Source organism: Chiloscyllium punctatum, chromosome 10 (assembly GCF_047496795.1).
Source record: "Chiloscyllium punctatum isolate Juve2018m chromosome 10, sChiPun1.3, whole genome shotgun sequence".
NCBI lineage: Eukaryota > Metazoa > Chordata > Chondrichthyes > Orectolobiformes > Hemiscylliidae > Chiloscyllium > Chiloscyllium punctatum.
Genome location: NC_092748.1, coordinates 32607700 through 32634425, shown reverse-complemented (window position 1 = coordinate 32634425; position 26726 = coordinate 32607700). Strand labels below are relative to the sequence as shown.

The window sequence follows — 26726 nt, the reverse complement described above, 5'->3', positions numbered from 1 at the left end:
CATTATTAGACTCTTAATTCTAGATTCTTTTTATTGAATTCACATTCAACCAGCATCAACCATGGTGGGATTTGATCCCTGGTCCCCAGAACATTACCTGGATAACATTGCTGGCTGACCAAAAGCCCTATCTGGCTCACTAATGTCTTTTAGAGAAGGAAACTGCCATCCTCAATGGTCTGCCGTACGTGTGACTCCAGATCCACAGCAATGTAGTTGACTCTTAACTGCCCTGTCATTGTTGTCAGCAGTGAACAGATGGTAGAGTGGACATGTTGCTGCACAGCTCTGTGCTACAGCAATTTTACATCTGCACTGTGTGCCAGTTGTGTAAGCAGTCCACAGACATGTCCTTCAACCAAACAGCCATTCTCTAAACCTAGGGGGAGTCACCTTCTTGAAAGCAAGGAGCCACCCTTCAGTCAGAGGGTCCCGGCACAGTCAGTCAAGGGCAGCAACCGAGATTAGTCTATGGTCTTGAGCATGGTCAGTCAGTCAGCTATTCTGGGTGGTCAGGTCAGAATATTCTCAATGATGGGGGTGAGGAGCCGACTATCTTGGCTCTTCCTGCCCTATTCTGGGCCGTTTTCTCCAGGACTGAAAGGAGAGGGAGGGATTGAGGAGGCTAGCACGGCTGCTTGTGTTGGCGCAGATGGAGGTAAGGTGACCTGAGCATGTGAATAGGTAGCAAAAAGAGGCATGCAGGGCTAGCAGTGTCGGAGAATTGGATGAGTGAGTGGAAGTGGGGGCGGGGGGTGGGAGGTTTTGCGAATGTTGCATGTGTCAGTGCGAGTGGTTGAACATGTGCCTTGCTGGGATGTTGGGTACAGTTGCAGAGTTAGAGAAAGTGGTGAGATGATGATGGCAGTGCTAAACTGTCAGAATGGATCCCATGCCGCTGGGCATTCCTCCATTTGGCTGAGACCACAATGACCCTGGTGGTAAACATGGATCTGCTACGATACCCTCCTCTGCCAGTGCTGGGGGAGGAGGACAGAGCTCTTCATATTATCCTGCTCATCCTGTTGCGATGCCTGCCCACAAAGTGGGGTGCCAACTTCCCTTCTCCACAATTTTCACAAACAGTATAGGAGATGGTGTTTGACCAGGGATCCCGGGATATCACAACAATGGTTAGTAATTCCACTTGGGCCAGTGATAGAATTGGGCTCGCATCAAATAAGAGAGGCACCATAGGAGGCATAGTAGGTAGTTATTGAGGTGAATTTGGAATGATTAGTATGAGCAAATTTGTTAGGCCCCATAGAGAGAATGCCAATATCTAAAAAAAGTATGCCAAGAGCAGTTCCATGCCCACTAACTTACATATCCTTCCTATGTACCTCAATTTTAGATATTCACTAAAAATGCCATCTTACTTATATCATACCTCAGGCACATATTAACTATCTATTGCACAGTCCCCGTTTTGCATATTGATGCAACACACCTTTTTATAAATCCTATTACATAATCCCCATCTTGTGAATCCCATTACATTCCTTCATTTTGCATATCCGTCATATAACCCCACTACCATTTTGCATGTCTATTGCATATCTCTCCACATTAAACATTAACACATTAAACATTAATGCATTGATCCTTCTTTTATTTAAAAATAGAATTCCAAATTACAAGTGCTCAGTTTTCCATAACATATGATGTTGCAAATTCAGACATATTTTATCAGCCAAACAGCTTTATAAATAAAATGTATTTCACCATATCAGTCGTAGAAGACAAAAGGTTTGCATTTTATTAAAATTGTTCATATGCAAATTTTAATTGTAATGATAAATTCTTGAGTACAGGGACGTTTTCTCTCTTTTGTCACGAATGAGAGCAAATTGATCATCTATTTCTTCCAAACTCGAGTTAGATATTGAGCTGTTCATCTTCAGGTCAGCCACTTGAATCCTGCTGGGAGAATACAGGATTCCATGATCACTGTTATAATAATATTTGAATAATATTTTGCCGATATGCACAACTTCGCTATTTGGTAACAAACATAAGGGAATCAGTTTTGCTCAGTTGGCTGGACCGTTGGTTTCCAAAACAGTGTGATGCAAACAGTGTGGGTTCAATTCCCAATGCCGCTTTGAGGTAACCATGAGGGACTCTCCTTCTCAACCCCTTCCCTCGCCTAAGTTCTGGTGACCCTCAGGATAAATCACCACCAGTTGCTTCTCTCTCTAATGAGAGAGCAGCCCCTGTGGTCTGGTAAGACTATGGTGGCACAACAACAAATACAGATAATGCTGGAAAATCTCAGCAGGTCTGAAGTGTTTGTAGAGAGGAAACAGGGGTGATGTTTCAAGTCCAGTATAACTCTTCTTCAGAAGTAAGGAAGATTCTGAAGAGGAGTTAAAACACTAACTCTGTTTCTCTCTCCACAACTGTTGCCAGACCTGCTTAATTTGTCCATAAACGTGAACTAAGGGCAAAAGGGATGTCAGTAGAGCTGATGAGACTGACCTTCAATCGGCCATCCAAAACATAGAGTCTCTGGCTGTGGTATTTATTGCTACTCCTTCAAAATCACATCTCTTCTTTAAATTCTTTGTATTGAATGTACAGTGTGCATTCTGCTGCATAACATCACAACTACCATGAGGCTGGTGAGCTGATCGAATCGCTGTAGAAGGACCCTTAAAGTTCTGCTTTGAAGCAGTTTTTCCCACTTTAGGTTTAATGCCTGTTTAGGAAAAGAAAAGTAAGCATCTAAAAATAACGCAAACTAATTGCACCGAAATGCACTGTTTGGATATTTGCACTGGTGCTCCTTCCAGTTACTGGTTTTAAACATTTTTATAAGACACATGTAATTTATCACCTTTCTCTAGTTGCCCTGAACAACATGAGTGGCTGGTTTGAAAATGTTTCTAGCTTGGAGAAGTTAAATAAAACTTTCCTCATTGAATGGAAGTCAAAAATGACAGATTGCGCCCATCTGTAATATTTCCAAAACAAAATTTATTTGAAGCTGTTCCAACTCTTGACTTAATTCTCTTGTTGGATTGAATGGCTTCTTGGGATTTTATCATAAACAGCACTTTGCACCTTAATAGTAAATGCAAAACTACAGCATTGAATCAATGTGACTGGTAGCAACATTATAGAGATATAGTAGCATTCTGCTTTTGTTACTGGGTTAATTGCCCAGATAGGAGGAGAAAGTGAGGACTGCAGATGCTGGAGATCAGAGCTGAAAATGTGTTGCTGGAAAAGCGTAGCAGGTCAGGCAGCATCCAAGGAACAGGAGAATCGACGTTTCGGGCATCGGCCCTTCTTCAGGAATGAGGAAAGTGTGTCCAGCAGGCTAAGATAAAAGGTAGGGAGGAGGGACTTGGAGGAGGGGCATTGGGAATGCGATAGGTGGAGCGAGGTCAAGGTGAGGGTGATAGGCCAGAGTGGGGTGGGGCAGAGAGGTCAGGAAGAAGATTGCAGGTTAGGAAGGCAGTGCTGAGTTCGAGGGATTTGACTGAGACAAGGTGGGGGGAGGGAAAATGAGGAAACTGGAGAAATCTGACCTGGGGTGTGCAGTGAGAGAGGGACTCACTGAAATCCTTGTAGAGTGAGAAAGAGAGCTTCTTCAAGGAAGGCATCCTTGTAAGAGTATTCGCAGTAGGCTAAAATCTTCGAGGAGAAAGTGAGGACTGCAGATGCTGGAGATCAGAGCTGAAAATGTGTTGCTGGAAAAGCGCAGCAGGTCAGGCAGCATCCAAGGAACAGGAGAATCGACGTTTCGGGCATCGGCCCTTCTTCAGGAATGAGGAAAGTGTGTCCAGCAGGCTAAGATAAAAGGTAGGGAGGAGGGACTTGGAGGAGGGGCATTGGGAATGCGATAGGTGGAGCGAGGTCAAGGTGAGGGTGATAGGCCAGAGTGGGGTGGGGCAGAGAGGTCAGGAAGAAGATTGCAGGTTAGGAAGGCAGTGCTGAGTTCGAGGGATTTGACTGAGACAAGGTGGGGGGAGGGAAAATGAGGAAACTGGAGAAATCTGACCTGGGGTGTGCAGTGAGAGAGGGACTCACTGAAATCCTTGTAGAGTGAGAAAGAGAGCTTCTTCAAGGAAGGCATCCTTGTAAGAGTATTCGCAGTAGGCTAAAATCTTCGAGGAGAAAGTGAGGACTGCAGATGCTGGAGATCAGAGCTGAAAATGTGTTGCTGGAAAAGCGCAGCAGGTCAGGCAGCATCCAAGGAACAGGAGAATCGACGTTTCAGGCATCAGCCCTTCTTCAGGAATGAGGAAAGTGTGTCCAGCAGGCTAAGATAAAAGGTAGGGAGGAGGGACTTGGGGGAGGGGCGTTGGAAATGCGATACATGGAAGGAGGTCAAGGTGAAGGTGATAGGCCAGAGTGGAGTGGGGGCGGGGAGGTCAGGAAGAAGATTGCAGGTTAGGAAGGCAGTGCTGAGTTCGAGGGATTTGACTGAGACAAGGTGGGGGGAGGGAAAATGAGGAAACTGGAGAAATCTGATCTGGAGTGTGCAGTGAGAGGGACTCACTGAAATCCTTGTAGAGGGAGGAAGAGAGCTTCTTCAAGGAAAGCATCCTTGTAAGAGGATTCGCAGTAGGTTAAAATCCCAGATACTGGATTAGTGGTGCTGGAAGAGCACAGCAGTTCAGGCAGCATCCAACGAGCAGCGAAATCAACGTTTCGGGCAAAAGCCCTTCATCAGGAATAAAGGCAGTGAGCCTGAAGCATGGAGAGATAAGCTAGAGGAGGGTGGGGGTGGGGAGAGAGTAGCATAGAGTACAATGGGTGAGTGGGGGAGGAGATGAAGGTGGTAGGTCAAGGAGGAGAGGGTGGAGTGGATAGGTGGAAAAGAAGATAGGCAGGTCGGACAAGTCAAGGAGACAGTAACTGAGCTGGAAGTTTGAAACTAGGATAAGGTGGGGGAAGGGGAAATGAGGAAGCTGTTGAAGTCCACATTGATGCCCTGGGGTTGAAGTGTTCCAAGGCGGAAGATGAGGCCCTAAAGGAGCCTTCCACATCCATCAAAGTTTCACCTGCACATCCACCAATATCATTTATTGTATCCGTTGCTCCCGATGTGGTCTCCTCTACATTGGGGAGACTGGGTGCCTCCTAGCAGAGCGCTTTAGGGAACATCTCCGAGACACCCGCACCAATTAACCAAACCGCCCCATGGCCCAACATTTCAACTCCCCCTCCCACTCTGCCGAGGACATGGAGGTCCTGGGCCTCCTTCACCGCCGCTCCCTCACCACCAGACGCCTGGAGGAATAACGCCTCATCTTCCGCCTCGGAACACTTCAACCCCAGGGCATCAATGTGGACTTCAACAGCTTCCTCATTTCCCCTTCCCCCACCTCATCCTAGTTTCAAACTTCCAGCTCAGTTACTGTCTCCTTGACTTGTCCGACCTGCCTATCTTCTTTTCCACCTATCCACTCCACCCTCTCCTCCTTGACCTATCACCTTCATCTCCTCCCCCACTCACCCATTGTACTCTATGCTACTCTCTCCCCACCCCCACCCTCCTCTAGCTTATCTCTCCATGCTTCAGGCTCACTGCCTTTATTCCTGATGAAGGGCTTTTGCCCGAAACGTTGATTTCGCTGCTCGTTGGATGCTGCCTGAACTGCTGTGCTCTTCCAGCACCACTAATCCAGTATTTGATTTTCAGCATCTGCAGTCATTGTTTTTACCTTGTAAAATCCCAGATAGTCCAAGTTCAAACACTACCTCTGATAGTTTCAGAATTTGACAGTTTAAGAAATAGGGTAATAAAATGGTGGTATCAGTAAAATAACAGATTCACAAAAGTTTTGTAGCAGCAAAGGAGACCATTCAGCCCATTGCACCTGTAACAGTTTGTTAAATGAGCATCACTATTCCATTAAATGGAAATCTCCTGCATTTTTCCCCCATAAATTTGTGTGTTATTTTTATCCAAATAATTATTTAATACCCTCTTGAATGCCTCTTGAAATAACTAGGAATTTACCAAATTTTGTAAAATCTTTTCTTGTTCATTAATGTCTTTATCCAGTCTGCTCTATATATGACTGTAATTACGCCTCATCAGCATATTGAACTTTTAACTGTCCTCTGAAGTAACCGAGCAAGCTACATAATTGATTCAAGTTGCTTGCTGGTCATTAAGGTGACCTTCTACCACTTTCTATTGGAACTAGAGATGGGCAATAAATTCTGGTCTCACCACTAGTGCCCAGATCCTGAAATAAATAATAGCAAATCAAAATTTTCCGAAGTTGGCATAGTTTAGATGACAAAAGAGAAAGTAGAGATGCTACTTATGGAATAAATCAGACTCCAATTTAACTGTGAAGAGCTTGGCAAGTGACTGCTCCAACTTACCCTGTTTTGTAGTATGCTTAGCTGCACAAGCAGCAGTCAGCATTGCAAAAGGGTGCAAGGAAATGCTGGATGACTGAACATTTGTCTGGAAAACAAAAAGGGGACATGTACCATCTAAGTATCTATTCTCTCAAAGGAACATTATAGATTCTTCACATGAGGCCCAAAGAAATAACAAATTAATTCTGACAGATTCAATTTGTCAACACCACACATTTAGGTGAATTACCATCAAATATTAATCAATACTTGAAATTGTTTAATGCCAATTGGTATTAATGATGAAGGCCCCAAAACAATACTAACCTGATACTCGAAATAAAGATAAAAATTTAGGTAAATATTATTCATTGGCAAGAATTGAAACAATACACCCTGCTCATTTGAGCATGTATACAAGGTCTACTCAGGCAAACCTAGCAACACAGTTTTTGTTTGTATGCATGTCAAATCTCCACTGAGTTTCTTCACAGAAAACAGGAAGAAAAGGAAATAAATCAGACTAATCTGCTCTGGTGTTGGAAAAATTTAATTAGGTGCCAAATATACCAAATATGGTAACCAGGTTCACAGTGCAACTGTTGATGAAGGTTACTTGGAATATTTGTTCATTAGCTGCTTTACATTTAGTCAAAATAATTCAGCATTTACACAAGGCAAGTTGAGAAACATTCCAATTTTTCAATATTGTGTATTCCTGGCACTAGTGCCAATTCCAAACACTTTCCTGTGGTTCCCCAACTAAAGAAAGTGGAGCTAGTTACACCAGTTGTGACGCTGAAGGTACAATTGAAACATGAGAAATTGGAGCAGCTGTAATAGGCCCCTCATTGAATGCTCCACCATTCAACAAAATCAAGGCTGATCATGGGATTCAACTCCAAATTCTTGCCTGCTCCCCATACACTTGATTGGCTAAGAGACCAAGATCTATCTATCTCAGCCTTAAATACTTTCAACAATAGTAGAGTTTATTGTCAGGGATATCTTAATGATGGGGTAAAGAATGTTATTTTGTCATAATTTATTATTAGGGATGCCATGAATGAGTCCAAAGGATTTAGTCATTTCTAACTAAAATAAGTAACAACTTGGTTGCTTTTAGTCAAACTGGGCAAGAGTATTGACTGAACCATTTGACCGGCCTCAAAAAGCCAACTTGGATTTCAGATAGGTCAACAGTGAATTTGTCAATACAAATGTATCTTATTTGGGCTACACTGTGGGACAAGGCTAGGTGGTACCTACTGAAGTGAACATATGGGTTATTTAAGATTTTCAAATGTGTGATTTTGTGTTAGACAGCATGAGTGGATTCTATTTCAAGTTTATTCTGAACTTCAGGAGAAAGTGAGGACTGCAGGTGCTGGAGATCAGAGAGGGCTTATGCCTGATGAGGGGCTTATGTCCAAAACATCGATTCTCCTGCTCCTCAGATGTTGCCTGACCTGCTGTGCTTTTCCAGCACCACACTCTTGACCCTTATTCTGAACTTCAGCACTCTTATTGAACCTTGAACAGACTTGTGGATAAAACAAGTATTAAAATGCCTTTGAAAACATGAAAGCTGTGCTGGCAACTGAAATGGTACCACCAGCACCTAATTATGCAAAACCATTAGGCTATTTTAATGCAAGGTGACAAGATTAGGATTGGCTGCTCTGTTAATTATTTGTCAAAGAAACTGACCACAGATCAGCAAAAAGTATTCTACAATGGAAGAGGAGACACTGAGTCTTGGGATGACTCTGCAACATGTGACTGGAGGCCGATGCCCAGTAGCATACCACAAGGATCAGTGCTGAGTCCTTTATTTTTCATGATATAAATAAACAATATAGAACAGGATGTGTCTGCAGGGGCTGGTGAATGATAAGTAAATTTGTAGATGGCACAAAGATTGACAGTGAGGAAGGAGGTCTTAGGTTACAGGAGTATACACAGGGATTGGTCAGATGGGCAGATAAGTGGAAGATGGAATTTAACGCTGATAAGTGTGAGGTTGTGCACTTTAGAGAAAGTAATATGATAAGGGAGTACTCAATGAATGACAGGATAGTAGGAAGCTCAGAGGATCAGAGGGATCTTGGGATAGAGGGTCAGGGTAATAGGGTAATTACAAAAACATATGGGACAGTTGCATTTATCACTTTGGGAATTTTATTGTAAGAGCAGTTGGAGCTGTGCAAAACTTTGACTAGGCCACAGCTAGAGTACTGTGTACAAATCTGGTCACCTCACCATAGAAAGGATGTGATTGCACTGGAGGGGGTGCACAAAAGATTAACCAGGATGTTATCTGGGATGGAGCATTTCAGCTATGAAAAGAACCTGGAAGAGCTCAGGTTGTTTTCTTCGGAGCGGTGAAGGTTGAGGGGAGACCTGATTGAGGGATTTGAGGGGCCTGGGCAGGATGGTTAGAAAGCAGCTGTTCCTCTTGGTTGAAGGGTCAATAATGAGGGGACATAATGTTAAGATAAAGGGCAGAGAGGGGATTTATTTTCTCACCCAGGAATGTACTGCCTGGAAGATTAGTTACGTTGTGAAACCTTACACCTTTAGAAAGTGCTTGGATGATCATGCAAAGGGTCGTAACATAATAGGCTATGGAAGTGGGAGTAGTGTAGATCTACAGTATTTTGTCATTGTGCAGTTTTGATAGGCTGAAGGCCTTCTTCTGTATCTTATGATTCTATGATTTTGAGATTTACATCACCAACAACTTTAAAGACATTGCTATATGGATCCCATTCCTTCAAAGTTTCTAGAAAAAAATTGGACAAGACGTAAGATTCTTTGAATGGAGCTCAATTATCCAGCTGCATAATTTGAAAATAATTCATGTGCCTGGAAAAGAAAATATCATGTGGATGTTTTATTGAGAGCACATGGAAAGGATCCTGAGTGATAGGGTGCCCATGAACTAATGTAATATAGGATTGCTGAGTAACTCACTGCATGTTTAATGTCAACATATTACTACTATTAGTGTAATACAGAAGTTGTGTCAAGATCATTTTTGATGATTAATGGAAGTGCTTGTATAAGTGCTTCATTCTTCCACAGAGTGAGGTGTGATGTACAGATGTATGCAATTTTTATTTATTTTAAAACCATTCATTTGAGGTTCTTGAATTTTCAACTAGTGGCATATGAATTTTCCATGTGTCCTAAGGGACTTCATGATTAACTTGTAGGTATTTCTGTAGCCATAGTGATTTTTTTTATTTGAACAGTCTGAGATAAATAGTTTAGGCAGGCTAATTGGAAATTCTTTATAGTGGGAAAGTTTACATGCAAACAAAATAAGTAGTGTCGTGCATGAGGCTTGTAGATACAAGATTCTAGAAATCATTTTGGCCTAGGGAAAGCACTAATAATTTGTAAAATAAATACTTTTTTTTTAGTTTTAGGTTGCGGTAGCTTGCAGAAGTCTTGGCTGTTTGTAAGAGGAGGTAATTTAGGATTATTAAGAAAGAGGTTACCTCAATCTAAAGAGTTTAATTTAAAAGTTCTGGGCCAGGAGTGTTTAACTAAAAACATAAGAAGGTTACTTGAAGCTGAGAAAGTTTAAATTCAGTTGCATGAAGACTCTAACAAGATTCTCAAGTTGGGGTATTAATGGCATAGGTAAATTCAGCCTTACATATGTGAAATGGAAGGTAATACTCTCCAGTGCAATGAAGGGCTTTTGAGATGAATGGGATTGCATTTTACCTTATCTTTTGAGAGCTGTATATTCATGTTCTGTGTGAATAGTTTGATTTATTCTATTTTATCTCCATTTCTTTTACAATTTCAATTTATGTTTTATTATTAAACCTGAAATTGCAGCAAGGTGTATTCATGTTTCAGTGAACGATCACCATGTTAAAATCAAAACAAAAGCAAAATATGATCTATCAAGCCATTTCAGTCTAGGGTCTGACTTGTCCAGTAGTAACATCGGGTAGGGGCAAAACAATATGCAGGCAGTTAGATGGGATACAGTGATGGAAGTTTGCAAAAACTATTTTTTAAATCTGAATGAAATGCATTAAAAGTGATCTCATACAAACTTTCCAAGCAGCCAGCATAGTAGGGTCCTTTAAATACTGATCCTTGGGTATGAATTCCAGGTTCCTGCACAACCAGGCCCATCCCTCTATTACGGGTTCAGTTTTCAGTTATTTCTGAAGAGTAAAGTTGTGAAGGGTAAGCAAACACTGTCAGCACTATGCAGCAACTTCTCAGATTTACTAAGGGAGTTAAACCCATACTTCAGATTATCTTTAGCAATTCCAGTGATTACTCTAGTTGGTGCTGAGACTTGTTATTCCAACATTTAGCCATTTGCCCTGAACAGAGTTTGAGTGTTTCAATGCATGAAAAGGGCATTATGACAAGTCCATAAAAAATTGATATTGAATTAGAATCCTCACAGTGTGGAAACAGGCTTTCAGCCCAACAAGTCTACACCAACCCTCCGATGAGTAACACACCCAGACCCATTCCCCTACCTTTTACTCCTGACTAATGCACCTAATCTCTGAATACTATGGGCAATTCAGCATGGCCAATTCATCTAATCTGCACATTGTTGGATTGTGGGAGGAAACCGGAGCACCCAGAGATAACCCATGCAGTCACAGGGAGAATATGCAAACTCCACATAGTCACCAAAGGCTGGAGTTGTACCCGGGTCCCTAGTGCTATGAGGCAGAAGTGCTAACCACTGAACCACCATGCCCACTCAGGCTTTGTTATAGTTAGTCACAGAAACATGTGTTGAATACACATTCTAATAAGGGCATGAAATAGGTTTAAAGCAGTTAAATGTGAGAGTGACCTGTTGCTCTTAACTTTGTGTAAATCAACAAGATGGCAGAACTGAATCATCCTGTAAATGCTGCAACCTCAAGAGTCATTATAAGATCAATCAATTCCTTAGCTTTCCACATGGTGGCATCAGTAATCTGCCATACTGTATTTCCAGATGTCAGAAAAAATGTCTTACATTAGCCTTTCTTAGTCATACTGGACAATTTTCAAAAAATGCAAGAAAATAAAAGTTGAGCCCCAAACTAACTGGCAAAAGCTGTTTACGTAAAGCTCTGGTCTCACAGATCATTGGTCAGCAGGACTTCTTTAGCAAATCAAAGTCAGCAAAGATAGTTCAAATTACTTTCCAACCAACTTTCAAATTATTTCTCCAACTCCAAGCCATCGCAACTAGTTGAACTCCTCCCATGCAAATCCAGAATGTTTCTCATTTTGCCATTAAGTTTGTAATTTTAATATAAAAATAAGTTGCAGTTGTGCGCAATCAGAAAACACCTTAAGATGCATCCTTGCCATTAATCCTAAAAAAGTTTTTGATCTTTTTCACACAATTATCGAATGAATTAATGATACAAATCAATATGAAATTTTTAGGTTTGTGTGTGTGTGTGTATATCCATATTGAGCAAAGTGACAGAAATGGAAAACAAAATCAAAACAATTTATATATTTTTTTAAACTGCTAACAGTGAGTTACATTCAGTGAATGGTATTAAAGGAATAAGCTTTAACCAACATAGTTATATAATAATTCAATCTGTGCTTTTGCATTGAGTTAACTGCAGCAAAGGATGATCTATTCTGTGGTCAAAGGGTGCAACCTAGTGGCAACATTAAAAAGTAATGTGCACGTTAGCTTTCAAGTTACAAACATGAACATGAACATGAACAGAGGGAGAAGAACTTCACAAAACATTTTTTCTGTACCCCTTAGAACAATGACCTCTCAGTTTCTAAAAGTTCAATGTATTACTGATCACTGCAGTGAGTGCCATTTTGATATGACGACTTCATGACTTAAAAGACTAGTAAATTCCAACAACAAACAAAACAAACAGATGTGAAGATCTAAGGGATGACCAAGAATAAATTTCTCTTGAATTAGTTACCTTTGTCTTTATCTCTCTACAAGATATCTTACCGTAATTGTCTTACAGAACTGAGTAGTTGAGGGCCTATATCTGTAAATCTTTAGAATGTCTTCTAGTGGGATGCTGTTCTGAAAACAAATTTTAAAAAAACGTAGCAGAATTGTTTAAAAAGAAGCATTTCATAACTATAATAAAAGTATAACTATTAAAATCACAACATGCTTGGACTGAACTAAAGGTTAATTATTTCTATGCATTCCACTTATTTCACATTTTGACAATAATTGACAGTTAAGATTTACAGGTGGTAAAAGTATTGACTCCTGAAAATGTTTTGATTGCAATGATGGTAAATAAATGAATGGCACACCAACTTCCAGTAATTGATAGTAAAACTGAATTTCCAGAGAAAATTATTAACACTGTGGGCGGCACAGTGGCACAGTGGTTAGCACTGCTGCCTCACAGCACCAGAGACCTGGGTTCAATTCCCGTCTCAGGCGACTGTCTGTGTGGAGTTTGCACATTGCCCCCGTGTCTGTGTGGGTTTCCTCCCACACTCCAAAAATGTGCAGGTTAGGTGAATTGGCCATGCTAAATTGCCTGTAGTGTTAGGTGAAGGGATAAATGTAGGGGAATGGGTCTGGGTCAGTGTGGACTTGTTGGGCCGAAGGGCCTGTTTCCACACTGTAAGTAATCTAACCTAAATCTAAGTAACTAAATTCATTATCAGTTCCTCATATCAAACTTCTGGCATTTTATCCCATCTTGATGTTTCACAAATGCTTTGTCAAGTGTTTGGGATGACTCAAATTAATAGACTTTTCAAGTGATCTGCACCTTCAATCTAGGATAAAACATCCCAATCTTTATTTCCTATTATTTCCATGATTAAGAACTCCATTAATAGATAAGTCAAGAACTAGCAAGTCTCACCTGTGAAATCATTGAGTTCCAACATAGGTACAATCCACAATTCCAAGGTAAGTTCTCTAGTTGGAAAGCCCATTCTCTGGCTATAGTAATTAGTCCTCCTCTAGTCTTGCTTACAAAAGTAAATATTTCAATCCAATACACAAAGTGTTCTTGAGCATTATTGTTAAAAGAAACATCTAGTCAATGTTTTTTCATCTTGCACTCATCAGGACAATTTGTAAGTAATGAGTGGAAGGAAAAAGTGTTGACAAAATGCTTTTTTCCAGTAATACTCAAGGTTTGAACCACCAAATGTATAAAGTTATCTCATTATAAGTTTCTTTTGACACCACAATCGGTAGATTGGATTTAGCTAAAAGCAAAATACTGTAGATGCTGAAGATTTCAAATAAAAACAGACAGTTCTGAAGAGACGCAGCAGGAGTGGCAGCAGCTGAGGAGAGAGAAACAGAGTTAATAGTTTGAGTCCAATATGACTCTTTTTCAGTGCTTCGCAATGGTCACAGGTACCCTCTTTGTCAAGGTTGTGGTCAGAATTAAGTTCCCCAGGCACATGACATATATAATAGGTCCTGGAGCAGAGCATGGGATTTGAGCCCCAGAATAGAGCATGGGCAGTGAGTCCCGGAGCAGCGTGCAGGAACGGGTTCTGGAGCAGAGCAGGGGCAGTGATTCCCAGAATACAGCATGGGCAATGAGCCCCAGAACAGAGCATGAGAAATGAGTCCCGGAGCAGTATGCAGGAACAGGTCCTGGAGTAGAGCATGGGCAGTGAATCCCAGAACAGAACACGGGCAGTGAGTCCCAGAACAGAGCGTGGGCACGGGGGAGGCAGTCTTGGAATTTATCTTGGAGCAGTACGGAGCGGACTGGAGGCTTGAAGCAGAGCGGGGATGGCTGTTGCACTGGGTCTGGTGTGAGAGCCCTGCGCTCAGCTGCTGCAATGTAATGTTTGCTAGAAATTCTTTTTTACCTGACTGTAACATCAATCCTTTAAAGGTAATATTTCTAACTTATTTTTAAAACTCTGTGAAGTAATGCAACTAATTTTTATTCCTGTTTTGTATTCATGATTTATCCTTGGTGCTTGTACCTAAGATGGTACCATAAGAGGCAGACATTATAAAAGCTTTTTCACTGTCCGTTTACAATGGAGTACGTGTGACAATAAAGGATATTCTATTCTAATTCCAGCATCCACAGCATTTTGCCTATGAATATTGTCATGTTTATTGATGTAGTCAGAGTTATATCAGAGTCAAAATATTAACTTTGTTCCTCTCTCCCCAGGTGTTATCAGGCCTGCTGACTTTTTCCAGTATTTCTTGTCATCTTTGCTATTTTCAGGCACAATTGCAATTCTGTACTTAAATTCTCTACTACTATTGTGAAACTTTCTTCTGTTTCAGGATGGGGCTTCAATTTGTCAATTCCCAAACTTTGACTCTGCTGTTAAATTAATTTTGGTTTATCATATGTAAACATTATATACATTTTTTGGTTAATTTTTGGGTGTCATTGCGCTCTTTGGTTTGGGTCCTTCCTTTGTTACTGAACAATGGTTCTGTTGCTTCCAGGCTGATTCTGGTGAGGCTATGGGATAAAACCCTCTGTTTCCTGCATTGATCAGTCAGTATATAAAGGTAGAACCTGACAGGCATTATTGACAATCTAGGAGGACCTTTCAGTGGCATCGTGGGATCATAAGAACTGTTTTTATGTTTCTTTTTCCCGGGGCTAGATTTTCTCCCTGGCAATGGAAATTGGGAGGTGGGACTGACCCCACCTCGCGATCCTACACTCCCCACTTCTCCAGCCTGCCACAAAGTGCATTTGTGTGTAGTACCTAGAGCCTCAACTAACCTGAAGATGGGACAGTCATGCACTCCAGCAGCCACAACTCAGAAACAGAGGTGGACTAATATCTGGAGGGGACTCAATAAAAGGCTTGGCATCCAAGTCTTTCCATGCAATGTATCTCTAAGGCTCTGTGACTCTAAGTCCTTATAAAACTCGTGAAGTTGGTTTGCTGAGAAATATTGACTACAGCTTGGAGTGCCAGTACCTATCTTCTGAGGTTCTCTACCACTAGGTGCCCTGTATCATCTGGATGCGGTCAATGATGCCATGCGCTGGTAGGAACCTGGTGGTTGCAATATATGAAAGTGCCATCCTGCTCTGGAAGATTCCATTGGTGGAGAACTTTGTGTCAACCCTGGCCTTGACAAAAAGGCCATGATGTGGAGGTGCTGGTGTTGGACTGGGGTGGACAAAGTTAAAAATCACACATTACCAGGTTGTAGTCCAACAGGTTTATTTGGAAGCACTAGCTTTCAGATCACTGATCCTTCATCAAGTCGATTTGGAAGAGGATCATAAGACACAGAGTTTATAGCAAAAGATTACAGTGTCGTGCAACTGAAATGATATATTGAACAAAACTGATAAAAAGGGTGCCCGTGACTATTATGATTCACCTAACTGCACTAACTCTGAAATATCAAACAGGTTCCCAGCCAAGCTCTGGAATGATCCACAGGCAAAGAAATAAAAGGTGCAGTTTCCTTGACTGCTATTGGCAGGGCCTAGTCATGAATGGAGTGAGGTCTGAGTTCCTTATTGATGTGGTTGAAGATGTCTGTGACCATCTTCTTGGAGAGTCACAGTCCACCCTGGCATGTTGGCTTTCTGACATGTTCAGATAGCATCATCTGTTTCAATTGATCCTGTTCTCTGAATTATCTCTGATTCCCTTTATGGCTCTGATAACCAGTTGTGAGCTCCTGATGCTCCATGGCCTTTCCTACTGCTCAAACTGCTGCTATAATGCTTCAAAGGCTTCCAGTTGTACTGGTGTAAGTCTATTTTCTGGACATCTCCTTCTTGTTAGCCAGGTATTATCCTAGTAGCGAAGGTACTCGTCATCTCACAATGTTTCTGGTTGTGTTTCTAGCCCAAGGTGACATAGGCTCGATCCCTGGTGCTTTGATGAGTTCCTGCAACTTTTCACTACAAATAGTGAGCCCTTTCAGCTAGTTCAAACAAGTCAAATAAAGTTTCAAAGACCTTCCTTACCAGTTAACATGCCTCGGTAGCCATTCATGTCTTCATTTTTCTCTTATCTACTCATGGGATGTGGACAGTAATTATTGCCCATCCCTTGTTGACCTGGAGAAAGTGGTGATGAGCTGCCTTCTTGAAGCACTGAAGACCGATATAGATTGACCACAATGCCATTGTGGGTAAATGGCTTTGGAAGGGAGGGAATTCCAGGATTTTAACTCAGCAACAGTGAAGGATTGGCAATATAGTTCCACGTCAGGATGGTGAATGGCTTAGAGGGGAACTTGCAGGTAATGTGTTCCCAAGTGTCTGCTGCCCTCGCCTATCTTTATAGAGGTGGTCATGTATTTGGAAAGTCTAAGGATCCTGGGTGAATTTCTGGATATAATATTCTGGATTCATGATTAGTGATCATCTCCTGGAAAATTGCAAGGCCTCTAAACTGGAGGGCCTTTATTGCAATCTCAATGAGCTTAATTGAAGCTTTAACAGCCACAATTTGCTAGCCACCCCCTTTTCAAAGCTATGCAAAATAGCAGGTGCTGGAAACAGAGGTGAAACTTTTGGCCATCTTGTTTAGCTGTCACTTTATTTTCCATCCTGTTTCCATTCCATCATAACTCAAGATGGGAAGGCACAACCCTTAGTGTGTCGTGCACTTCTAAGATTAATCTGCCACAGTCAAGTGGGATGTGGGAATAATGTTCTTCCAAGATAGCAGGCATATTAACATCCTATTTGGAATGGGCTCCTAGATTGGTGAATTGATGGAAGGTGCATTGAAAAACTAAAACTTACGCTTTTTATATCGTACATTTAAAACATGGATCCCTTGAGGAATAAGAGACAAAAGCTGAGCACAAAGTATCTGATCCAAGCAAACAAGATCTGCTTTAAATGACTTTAGGTCAAAATATGATGGAGTTGGGTGACTGGGACCACAGGAATGGAAGAATTCCTTAAATGGCTTTACTTTTGTACATGTAAATGTCATTTTCACTCATTACAATAAAAATATTATACATCCATTCACTACACTAGAAGGTGACTTGCCATTAGAATTCCAGCAAAGGAAGAGAGTATCATTGCTTCTCGCTCCATTTCATTTGGGTAGTTCGACCTAGCACGACGTGAAGTTACCCTAGAAACGTGGTTGGGTATAGAATTAGGTGTAGCTTTGAAACATATCTGGTATTTGACAATTACATTGTAATATTCTGTACTGAAAACTGTGGCAAAACAAATGCTATCTACATATGAAGTTTGTGCACTGATAGAGAGAAATGCTGTGAGGTTTGGAAGGAGTGAAATTTGGAAAACACACCTCCTGCATTAAATATATTTCAATTAATCCAGTTTTCATATTCATCTAAATTTGTACTAATTTACCAATTACTGCACTCAAGATTTCTTAAGAACATCCTTCAAAATGTTTTTGCAAAATGATATGTAATTTACAGCATCAAATGTGTAAAAAGTGCTACATTTTGCTGCTAATACACTGCAGGATTAACATATTCCAACAGCTGATTAAACTGTAGCTGGTTGCATTACAAAATATCTTAGATCCCAGAATGACTTTTATTAAAATGAAAGTCATGTCAGTGTGTAGAATATGATTTGCATTTTCAGGTAAACAAGTTATTCACACAATAGAAATTTACATTGGCTCCATGACTAACAATTTAAAATAATTTCAACCAGTACATCCTTGCTAGTTCTAACAGGCACTGTTTCATTGGGGTTACATCCTTCTCTGAACATCAACTTTAATAAAAGCAGCACATTGATTGGAAGCAGGAGGGTTAAAATCTCACATAAGATGCCCCGCAATACTGTTGAAAAATGAGATCAAGGGTTATGGGGAGAAAGTGAGAGAATGGGGTTGAGAAACTTATCAGCCATGGTTGAATGGTGGAGCAGACTCGATGGGCTGAATGGCCTAATCTCTGCTCCTATGTCTTATGGGCTTATGGCTTTTACCGAACTGAGGATTGTTCTGAAGTTAAGGCAGTAGAGTTTAGCTTGCAGTTTCTTTTAGGTGTGTCAGGGAGAGCTACTAGCTGAAGAAAATCATTTATTGAATGACCCAGTATTCACCGGAAGGAAACTGGTTGCAGCTGTGTCACACTGAACAAGAAACCTTCATATGGAGACAGTGGGGAATCTTTACTAGGATTTGGTGTTGGTAAGGATATTGCTACAATAAAAGGAACAGTTTGAGTTGGAATCCTTTCCCTAGTGTTTGTGTTGAAATACTTCCAAACATTTTGTCTAGTCCAATGTAGTTTTCCTCCTTGTTTGATACATTTCATTCTGTGAGTTAAAAGTACACTTGGAGATTCTTGCAAATATGTTCGGTAGTTGACTTCAATGGTTAAAAAGAATTGTTATAATTTATCAAGCCAGATTTCACCCTTGGATATAACTCATCTGGTATTAACATCAGCAAGGATCGAACTTCTTGTCTTTTTGCAAAGTGCAATTTATTGACCAGTCCATTATTAGTGACAGGTAGTACTCACAATTTTTCATTTTCAAGAACTTTCTGATCTTCTTCTTCATTCAGCCAAAGCAAAGCAACATTGATCGCCAAATCGTAATGTGCCTATGTAATAAAGTTTACAACGTCATTTTGACTTGTTTAATCTATTCAATAGAATTATCACAGTATTGTGTTTATAACTATCCACATTAGAGTAATTATTCCTGAACAGTCACTTCACAACTTTTTCTTTGTTCAGTAAACATTGAGTCCAACCACACTCAAAACAGACGGTAAAGCAGCAATCCTTTTCACATATTTTATGCAAATGTCTCCACACTATTGATTTATAATATCAGTTCTGGAAAAATGTTGTCACTTGACTGATGGCACATTGAAGATTTAATAAGAAATATTTAAAAACAAAGTCATGACATCAAACTTATTTTACACAATCACAAGCTCTGCCATCATGAAAAGTGAGCTCAAATATAAAAAAAAGCCAATATACTTCTTGCTAACTTTGAATGTTCATGTTGTGATTGACAATTTGACTATTCCTTTTGAGCCAATTGGCAACATATGTTCACTCCAATAATTCCAAATCAATTCAACAGGCATCATCTATTTGGACTGACAGTAACAATTTGAGAAGCTTGTTATTGGCATGCACATGTTGTTTTTGGCTAGAGATTGGCATGGTATCTTTGGATAGTGATGGAATGGTTTTAGATGTGGGAAGCTAAAGCTAAAATAGTGGGGCTATGTTGGGAAATCAGAATGGAAAAGGATTAACAGATGCAGATTTGGTAGATAGAATTACACAATTTTGTGGCTTTTTAAAAAATTATTCACCAAGTCAAGAAAAGTGACTAACTGAATGAATGCTGAAGTGTTCTGTATGCTAGATGCCACTTACTGGCCCAGTAGCGTGAATGATACTATGATAATTTGAATTAATGACCAGCTCACATTTTGCTTTAAGTTTTTTCCATCAACAAGAAGTTAACTTACTGTAAATGCAGCATGTGTGGGGTGGAGATATCAGTGCCCACCCCAACTTGTAGAAAGAAGAGCAGTGGAAATTAATTGGGTGGGAGACAAGGTGCCAGTTTCTCAGAAGTGTGTTAAACTTTTGGTATTAATTTCTTGGAAACTCTCAAGTGGATCACCTCACCTTTTGCTTGCATTCATTAGCATGTCATGAAAACGCTAACACATTAGAATTACGTGCAAAGTCACAGTCCTTTCAGGCAAAAATGTGTGTTTATCATTCCAACTAGAATGTTGAAATGAACGTTAGCTATGTACCTGAAAGGTTTGACTTGTTTCCTTCAAACTGCAGAGAGTATAATACTTACCTCCTTCAGAAAAAGATTTTGGCACAGCCTCTTAATGTTTTGAGTGAAGGCTGCTATATGAATAGGAAGGGTTTGGAGCTATATGGGCCGAATGCTGGCAGGTGGGACTAGATTGGGTTAGGATATCTGGTCGGCATGGACGGGTTGGACCAAAGGGTTTGTTTCCATGCTGTACATCTCTATGACTCTATGACTGTATATTGTGCTGCTCATGACAGTCACAGGAGCTCATGTTTCCACTAGTCGTGTCTTGGTTGAAGCCTGCCTGTGCCCACTAGCCAAGCTGATTTTGGTAGCGACAATGTTTCACTTGAATAAAACCAAATGGAGTGGGCAAGCATGTCTGAAATCGAAAGAGAAATCAGCTCAAAAGTGACAATGAATTTAATTGAAGTGCAATTAAAAGGAGGATCAAAATAAAAGATTGAGACAAAGGTATGTTGGCTGCAAAGGAAAGGAAGGGAATTCAACTTAAGTCGCCAATTCAGGGAATGGAAGGAGCAAACTGGCATGAAGAGGGGAGAATAAGAAGGTTGTAAGTACAATGAGAATTTGGGAGCTGGATATGAAGGGTGGGGAACACATTGGCATAACTTGGTGAGGTGGCAGTAGAGAAACAGCAATGGAATTGAATGAGAGGTGTGATAAGGATGAGGCTGAATGCCAATAGGAGTTGGAGTGTGGAAGAGAAGGAAATTGTAATTGGGCAAAGATTAGTTGGGTCATTGAAGTAGAACAGAAGGAAAGGGAGATGAATTAAGAAGGCTATCGGAAATAACGAGAGGAAAGTACACTCAAAAGGCAGAGGATACTGGAGAAAAGAATCAGATGAAAGTTGGCAACAACGACTTTCCTGTAGAGATTCTGTGAATGTGCAATGCGAAAGTGAGCACTTTCCTCAGCCCAAGCATGTCTTCAGTGCTTAGGTAGGGTGGCAACACACCCACAAGAGGAAATGGGAAACAAAACTGAAATAAGTTTTTGCATGAGCAGTATGTTAGAACCATTGCATTGAAGGAAAATACTCACTGCAAATTGAAGGCCACTAATGGTAAATGCTAAAACCAGCTATGTGCCAGCAATTACCTGTCATTCAGTAACCTTTCACAAGAAAGCCATGGAAGATTGCCCAGCTACGCTGATGTGGGTTGGGTTGGGTTGGGGATGGTATTGTATCATACAGCCAGATGCTGAACAGGAAAACATTTTGCTCCCTCAATGTCCAGTTTGCTTGTGACTACAGGCGACAGTTCCTACAGGTGAGCACCCACTATCCAGGGAGCAGCTACGATGTGTACATTCTGCAGAGTACCCAACTTCTGTGAATTATCCCCACCCCCAAATATCCTCCCCGCCCCAATCATTAACATACATGCCACCCTTCCCCACCACCTTCAGTACTGACTCGAAACATCAACACTGTCTTTTCTCTACAGGAGCTGCCAGATCTATTGTGTTTCTCAGGACTCTCCATTTTTGCTCTGAAAGAGCCTGGATAGTATTGGTCTGAGAATTGGTTTGAATGCATTTGTGTCTACAGAGGCCAGAGCTGTTAAGCTGTTCTGCCCAGTGACAGGTACACCCTGCTCACTTCAACTCCCAGCGGGTTGAGAGTGGCAGGCATGGTGAAGGTGGAAGAGCCAGTCACCTCTGGAGTGTTCTGAAAGGAGATTGCTGAAGAGTCTGTGTGTGGTTCTCTTCCTCCTGGCACCGCTCTGATTTCTCATGAGGAAGGGACAGCTGAAGTGAGTTTAAGGTCCCTTGCCCCCCCAGTGGCTTTGCTGTTGGTGCTGAGCGCCAATGGCTGGAGCGATGAAGTGCAGGTCTGTGCATAAATCCAGTGGAGACTGAGATTGCTGGGCCTGGCTGTCCATGTCAGCCAACATGTTGTCCATGAAAGCAGCCAGGTATTTGCATGCCTGAGACAGCAAGGGCCCAACTGCATTGGGAAGATTTGCATGAGTTCAAAGTGAGTGATTCAAGCATTAGTCTTGTAGGTTGTGGAAAAGCGGAGAGGCATCCTGAGCCACTGTGTAGGCAGCACAGAGAGTTTGCAGTGTCAGTGGGATCAGTGAATTGGGTAGGTGAGAGTGAGTGAGGGGAGATGTCGCATGCAATAGTGAAAGTGGTAGAGCATGAGCTGAGGTGGAAGGTGAGTGTGAGTTAGCTGGAAGGGGCTTGTTAGCTGAGAGAAGATGGTGGTACTTATTCAGGTGGTGCAGAGAAGATAACTCACCTTCTTATAGCACTGGTAGGTGTTCCTTTGGATTGTTGAGACCAGACTGACCTAGTTGGGGGAACAGAATGACTGGCTCTGGTGTCTTGACTTTCTCTCTCAGTCCTGAGTGAAGAGGACATCTTTCCTCTACACTGCCCTGTTCACCAGTTCCTCCAGGTCCCTGTCCACAATGCCAATTTTCCCATGTCTGCCATGTCCTAGACAAGCATGTCCAATGATGCAGAGCAGCTCTGGACTGCCCACATTTAACCGGGTGCACTGTGGCCTTTTCAAATATGGTGCCAGAGATCTTGAGATATCCCAGTAGTGTGAAGTACTTGAGCATATGGTGAATGGGAGAATGGGCTGATATCAGATGAGTGGATACCATGAAGTATGGTTCCTATTAATGAAGTGAATTTTAGATGATCTAGCAAAAAAATAGTGTGGGCCTCACAACAAGAAACTCTCCACAAAACATGATGAAAATGACACAGCCAATTTCTGGTAAGATTTAGCCTCAGTAGCATTCAGTAAGATTGTCTGTATAATCGAGAAAAGAGGCTTAAATTGAAGAGATTATGATAGACAATTACCTTGAAATATGAAAGAAATTGTGTATGCTTTTCCAGAATTTGGAATTCTGTGCTGATGACAAATGCTAGCAATGCCCTTAAAGCTCAAACTGGTTAACAATTACTTGGCTGTGGTAGAAGGCAAATTATCAAGACTATAGGTCCAGAACTAGCTTGGTAAAGATGATATTAAGGTATTCAGGTCAGCCTGCAGCTTGTTACTAAGACCTAAGAAGCTAAAAGGTATGTCACAATAAAATACAAGTTTTCCTGGATTCAGGAGCAAGATTTAACACAGCCAGTTCAAGTATGGAGACCTGCACAAAAGGTAAATTTAACCAGGAGACATTCCAGAATGTATGGATAGCTTTAAAGACCAGATCTGCATTTCCAAGCTGCCACTACCCTCTCAATGGAAAACAAGGAAACTATTTCATCAATGTCAACTGAAAAGAATGAGATAGTTCACATTTTTGGACATGTGGCTGACTACACACATTAAGACATAAATCTATTTGAAAGGATGACTGTGAAGTATATGGGATTAGTCTGTCAATGTACAAAATGCTTAATCCCAAATTAACATCAATAATAATGTGAATTCTAACAAGCAGTTAATGCTGAATTTCTCAGCTATAATTAAACTGCTTTCTTAATGTTATTTCGTATATCAGTTAACCCTCTCCAATAACATAAAAAGTTGCTAACTGTAGTCATAAACAAATTGTTAGCTATTGACTTTGTTGTCTCCTTTAATAATGGTAAGATAATTCATTCACTCAGTACTCTGCCAACTTAAAGGGAAGTTGCTAGTGTAAATATTAAGTGGGATAGACACAGCAAGTACTTTACGTGAAAGGTTTTAAGGGGGATATACACAGCAAGTACTTTACACAGAGAGTGGTAGATGCCTAGAACGCGTTGCCAGCAGAGGTAGTAGAGGCAGGCACAGTAGATTCATTTAAGGTGCATCTGGACAAATGCATGAGTAGGTGGGGAGCAGAGAGATACAAATGCTTAGGAATTGCATGATAGGTTTAGACAGTGGATTTGGATTAGCTCAGGCTTGGAAGGCTGAAGAGCCTGTTCCTGGGCTGAAAAATTTCTTTGTTCTTTGTTCTTAAATGCTACCAGATATTAGTCCAAAGTAAATTAGCAAATTCCTATTAACTTTGAGTATATGCTATGTAGTAAGCCAAGATAGGTCCATATGAGAAGTTAAAATGAAGCAGTTAATAATTTCTCCAGTGTATTTCATTAATATTATTGTCTGAGTATTGATGCCTGCATTTTTATAAATGATAAGAAGTGTTTCAAACAGATGTCACGTTGTAACTTCCTACTAAAGAAATGTTCATTATAAATTAACATTTATTTCAGACTAACTAGTTAGTAGTAATTATCTAATTTGTTATTAACTTTACCAAATCATTGAAGTAGGTTGACTCCACTGACTCCACTTTTCCCTTGGGATCAAAGCTGTTTTCACGAAGTCTCGTGCCAATATAATGTTTCCTTTGTACAGAAATAGATGCTGATTACATAAGTATAATGGATTATTGTTATAGGTTTAATGTGCAGTTTCCTACCTAAAAAAGATTATTGAGTATTAGTGACTAAATAAAAGCACTGCCCTATGAAACTGTAATCCAGAAAGGGAGAAGATTCTTCATTTGATTGTTGGTCTATCATGCATTAGCTGATAAAAGTGGTCCAATAATTGACCTCAAGGTCCCTGAATTAAAGAGAAGGGCAATTACAAGTGAATAAAGCATACAAATGTCCCATCCTGATTGTTATTAATGGCCTCTGGAAAAGCATGCAAATAAAGATGTTTGCTCACAGCAACAAAAAACAGCTATAACACCCAAAATTGTCAAATGGTTTGTTAAAAATCATGTCAGATCTCAATCAGGAGATATTTTCACTTTTGCTAAGCATCAGTAAGCTGTCAGCATTTGTGGGATCTTGCCAGCACATTTTAAGGCTCACAAAATAGAAGTCATTGGCCTTTTGTTTGGCCTTCAAATTATTTTTTCCCTCTTTTATATCCACAAGTTGTTGTTTAAATATATGTATATTAGAGACAACATTAGGAGAAGGAAACAACAATTTGATACATACAGCAATTTTTCAATTTCTTTCTTTATGCGCCGTTTTTCCATGTTCAGTGACACTCTTCTTCTTTAAAAAATCACTTCAGCTTTGAAGATCAGAGACTATATTTCTTAGTTCATCCTCTGCAATGAAGGTTAGGTTTTTTTTTTACTGACAGAATAATACTATAAACTTACAACAGGGTTTATGAACAAATGGTTGGAGGCCATTTTCAATTTTGCATTGAATCATAAATATTGCTCTCCTAACAATAAAAATCTTGAAAATAAATGAACATTACCTGAATAATATTTCTCAAATAAATACTTGTTGCAGATATATAACAGTTCTTCTGTCCTTAAGAAACATGCAATAAATTTTAGACTTCCAAAAACGCAATTTAGTCACTGACATCAAAAAGTGCTTGTAGATTAAATACTAAGAGTGAATTCAGCAGTATGTTTACAATTTGTTTGGTGCAGAAACTCAATACTCTGGTTTCCGATCTCAATCAAAAGACCAAAGTACTTTTCTTGTTGCTAGGAAACATTGGCGTAAACAGACGCCCTGGGACTGGCTCTCCTGGTCTTAAATTGCATGTGTGTCTCTCACTGCATTATACTTCCAAGCAATTAGTTTGCCAGGTTACTTTCAAGTATATGACAAGTAAATAATGTCTATATTATAAATATAGGGTAGCTTGCTGACATGTTGTCTAAATGTTTATTGGCTTTGATAGCAAATGATAACACTGTGGCTCAGTTTTGTGTAAATATAGTTACTGTATTTCAAAGACCATTTGTATCAATATGGCTGTTTTCCTCTGGAGCGGTGGAGGCTGAGTGGTGACCTTATAGAATTTTATAAAATCATGAGGGACATGGATAGGATAAATAGACAAAGTCTTTTCCCTGGAATGGGGGAGTCCAGAACTAGAGGGCATAGGTTTAGGGTGAGAGGGGAAAGATATAAAAGGGACCTAAGAGGCAACTTTTTCACTCAGAGGGTAGTATGTGTATGGAACGAGATGCCAGAGGAAGTGGTGGTGTCTAGTAGAATTTTAACATTTAAAAGGCATCTGGATGGGTATATGAATAGGAAGGGTTTGAAGGGTTATGGTCCGGGTGCTGACAGGTGGGACTAGATTGGCTTGGGATATCTGGTTGGCATGGAGGAGTTGGACGGAAGGGTCTGTTTCCGTGCTGTATATCTCTGTGACTCAATGACTCTATGATACCAATTAAATCTGCATAAACATAACTTACTTACACAATTTAAGTTCAGTGTGCAAAAAAAAAGGCAAACTGGATACAATTCAAAATTATTTAATAAAGTGACATTTCCATATGGAATGGTTAGAGCGACAGTTAGAGGCAATGAGGAATTTATAAGACCAAGGGGATGTGATGGATTGCAGTTATTAGAAGGGAGAAAAGTTACAGGCACAGTCACATAGATGGGTTAACTCCAGGAAAGGTAAGAGAGGTAGGCAGTTAGTGCAGGAGTCTTCTGTGGCTATCCCCATTTCAAATAAGTGTGCTGTTTTGGAAAATGTAGGGGGTGATCAATTCACAGGGGAACGCAACACGAACAGCCAAGTCTCTGGTGTTGAGACTGGCTCTAATGCAATGAGGAGTACGTCAGGTTCCAAGAGAATGGTTGTGTTAGGGGAATGGTTGTGTCCAAGGTACAGACAGATGTTTCTGTGGCCAGCAGCGAAAAAACAGA

At 40.6% G+C, this 26726-nt stretch overlaps 1 protein-coding gene across 1 annotated transcript; it reads right to left on the bottom strand.

The window, feature by feature from the left end:
* Window positions 1-1614: 1614 nt before the first annotated feature.
* LOC140481991 (uncharacterized protein C2orf80) lies at window positions 1615-25459 on the bottom strand. Its single transcript, XM_072578814.1, has 8 exons — window positions 25300-25459; window positions 25026-25141; window positions 24326-24416; window positions 18788-18870; window positions 12314-12386; window positions 6352-6436; window positions 2482-2701; window positions 1615-1923 (listed from the first exon to the last, which is right to left on the bottom strand). The coding sequence occupies exons 2-7, from the start codon at window positions 25064-25066 to the stop codon at window positions 2484-2486; spliced, it is 591 nt and encodes a 196-aa protein (XP_072434915.1). The 5' UTR covers window positions 25067-25141; window positions 25300-25459; the 3' UTR covers window positions 1615-1923; window positions 2482-2483.
* Window positions 25460-26726: the final 1267 nt, after the last annotated feature.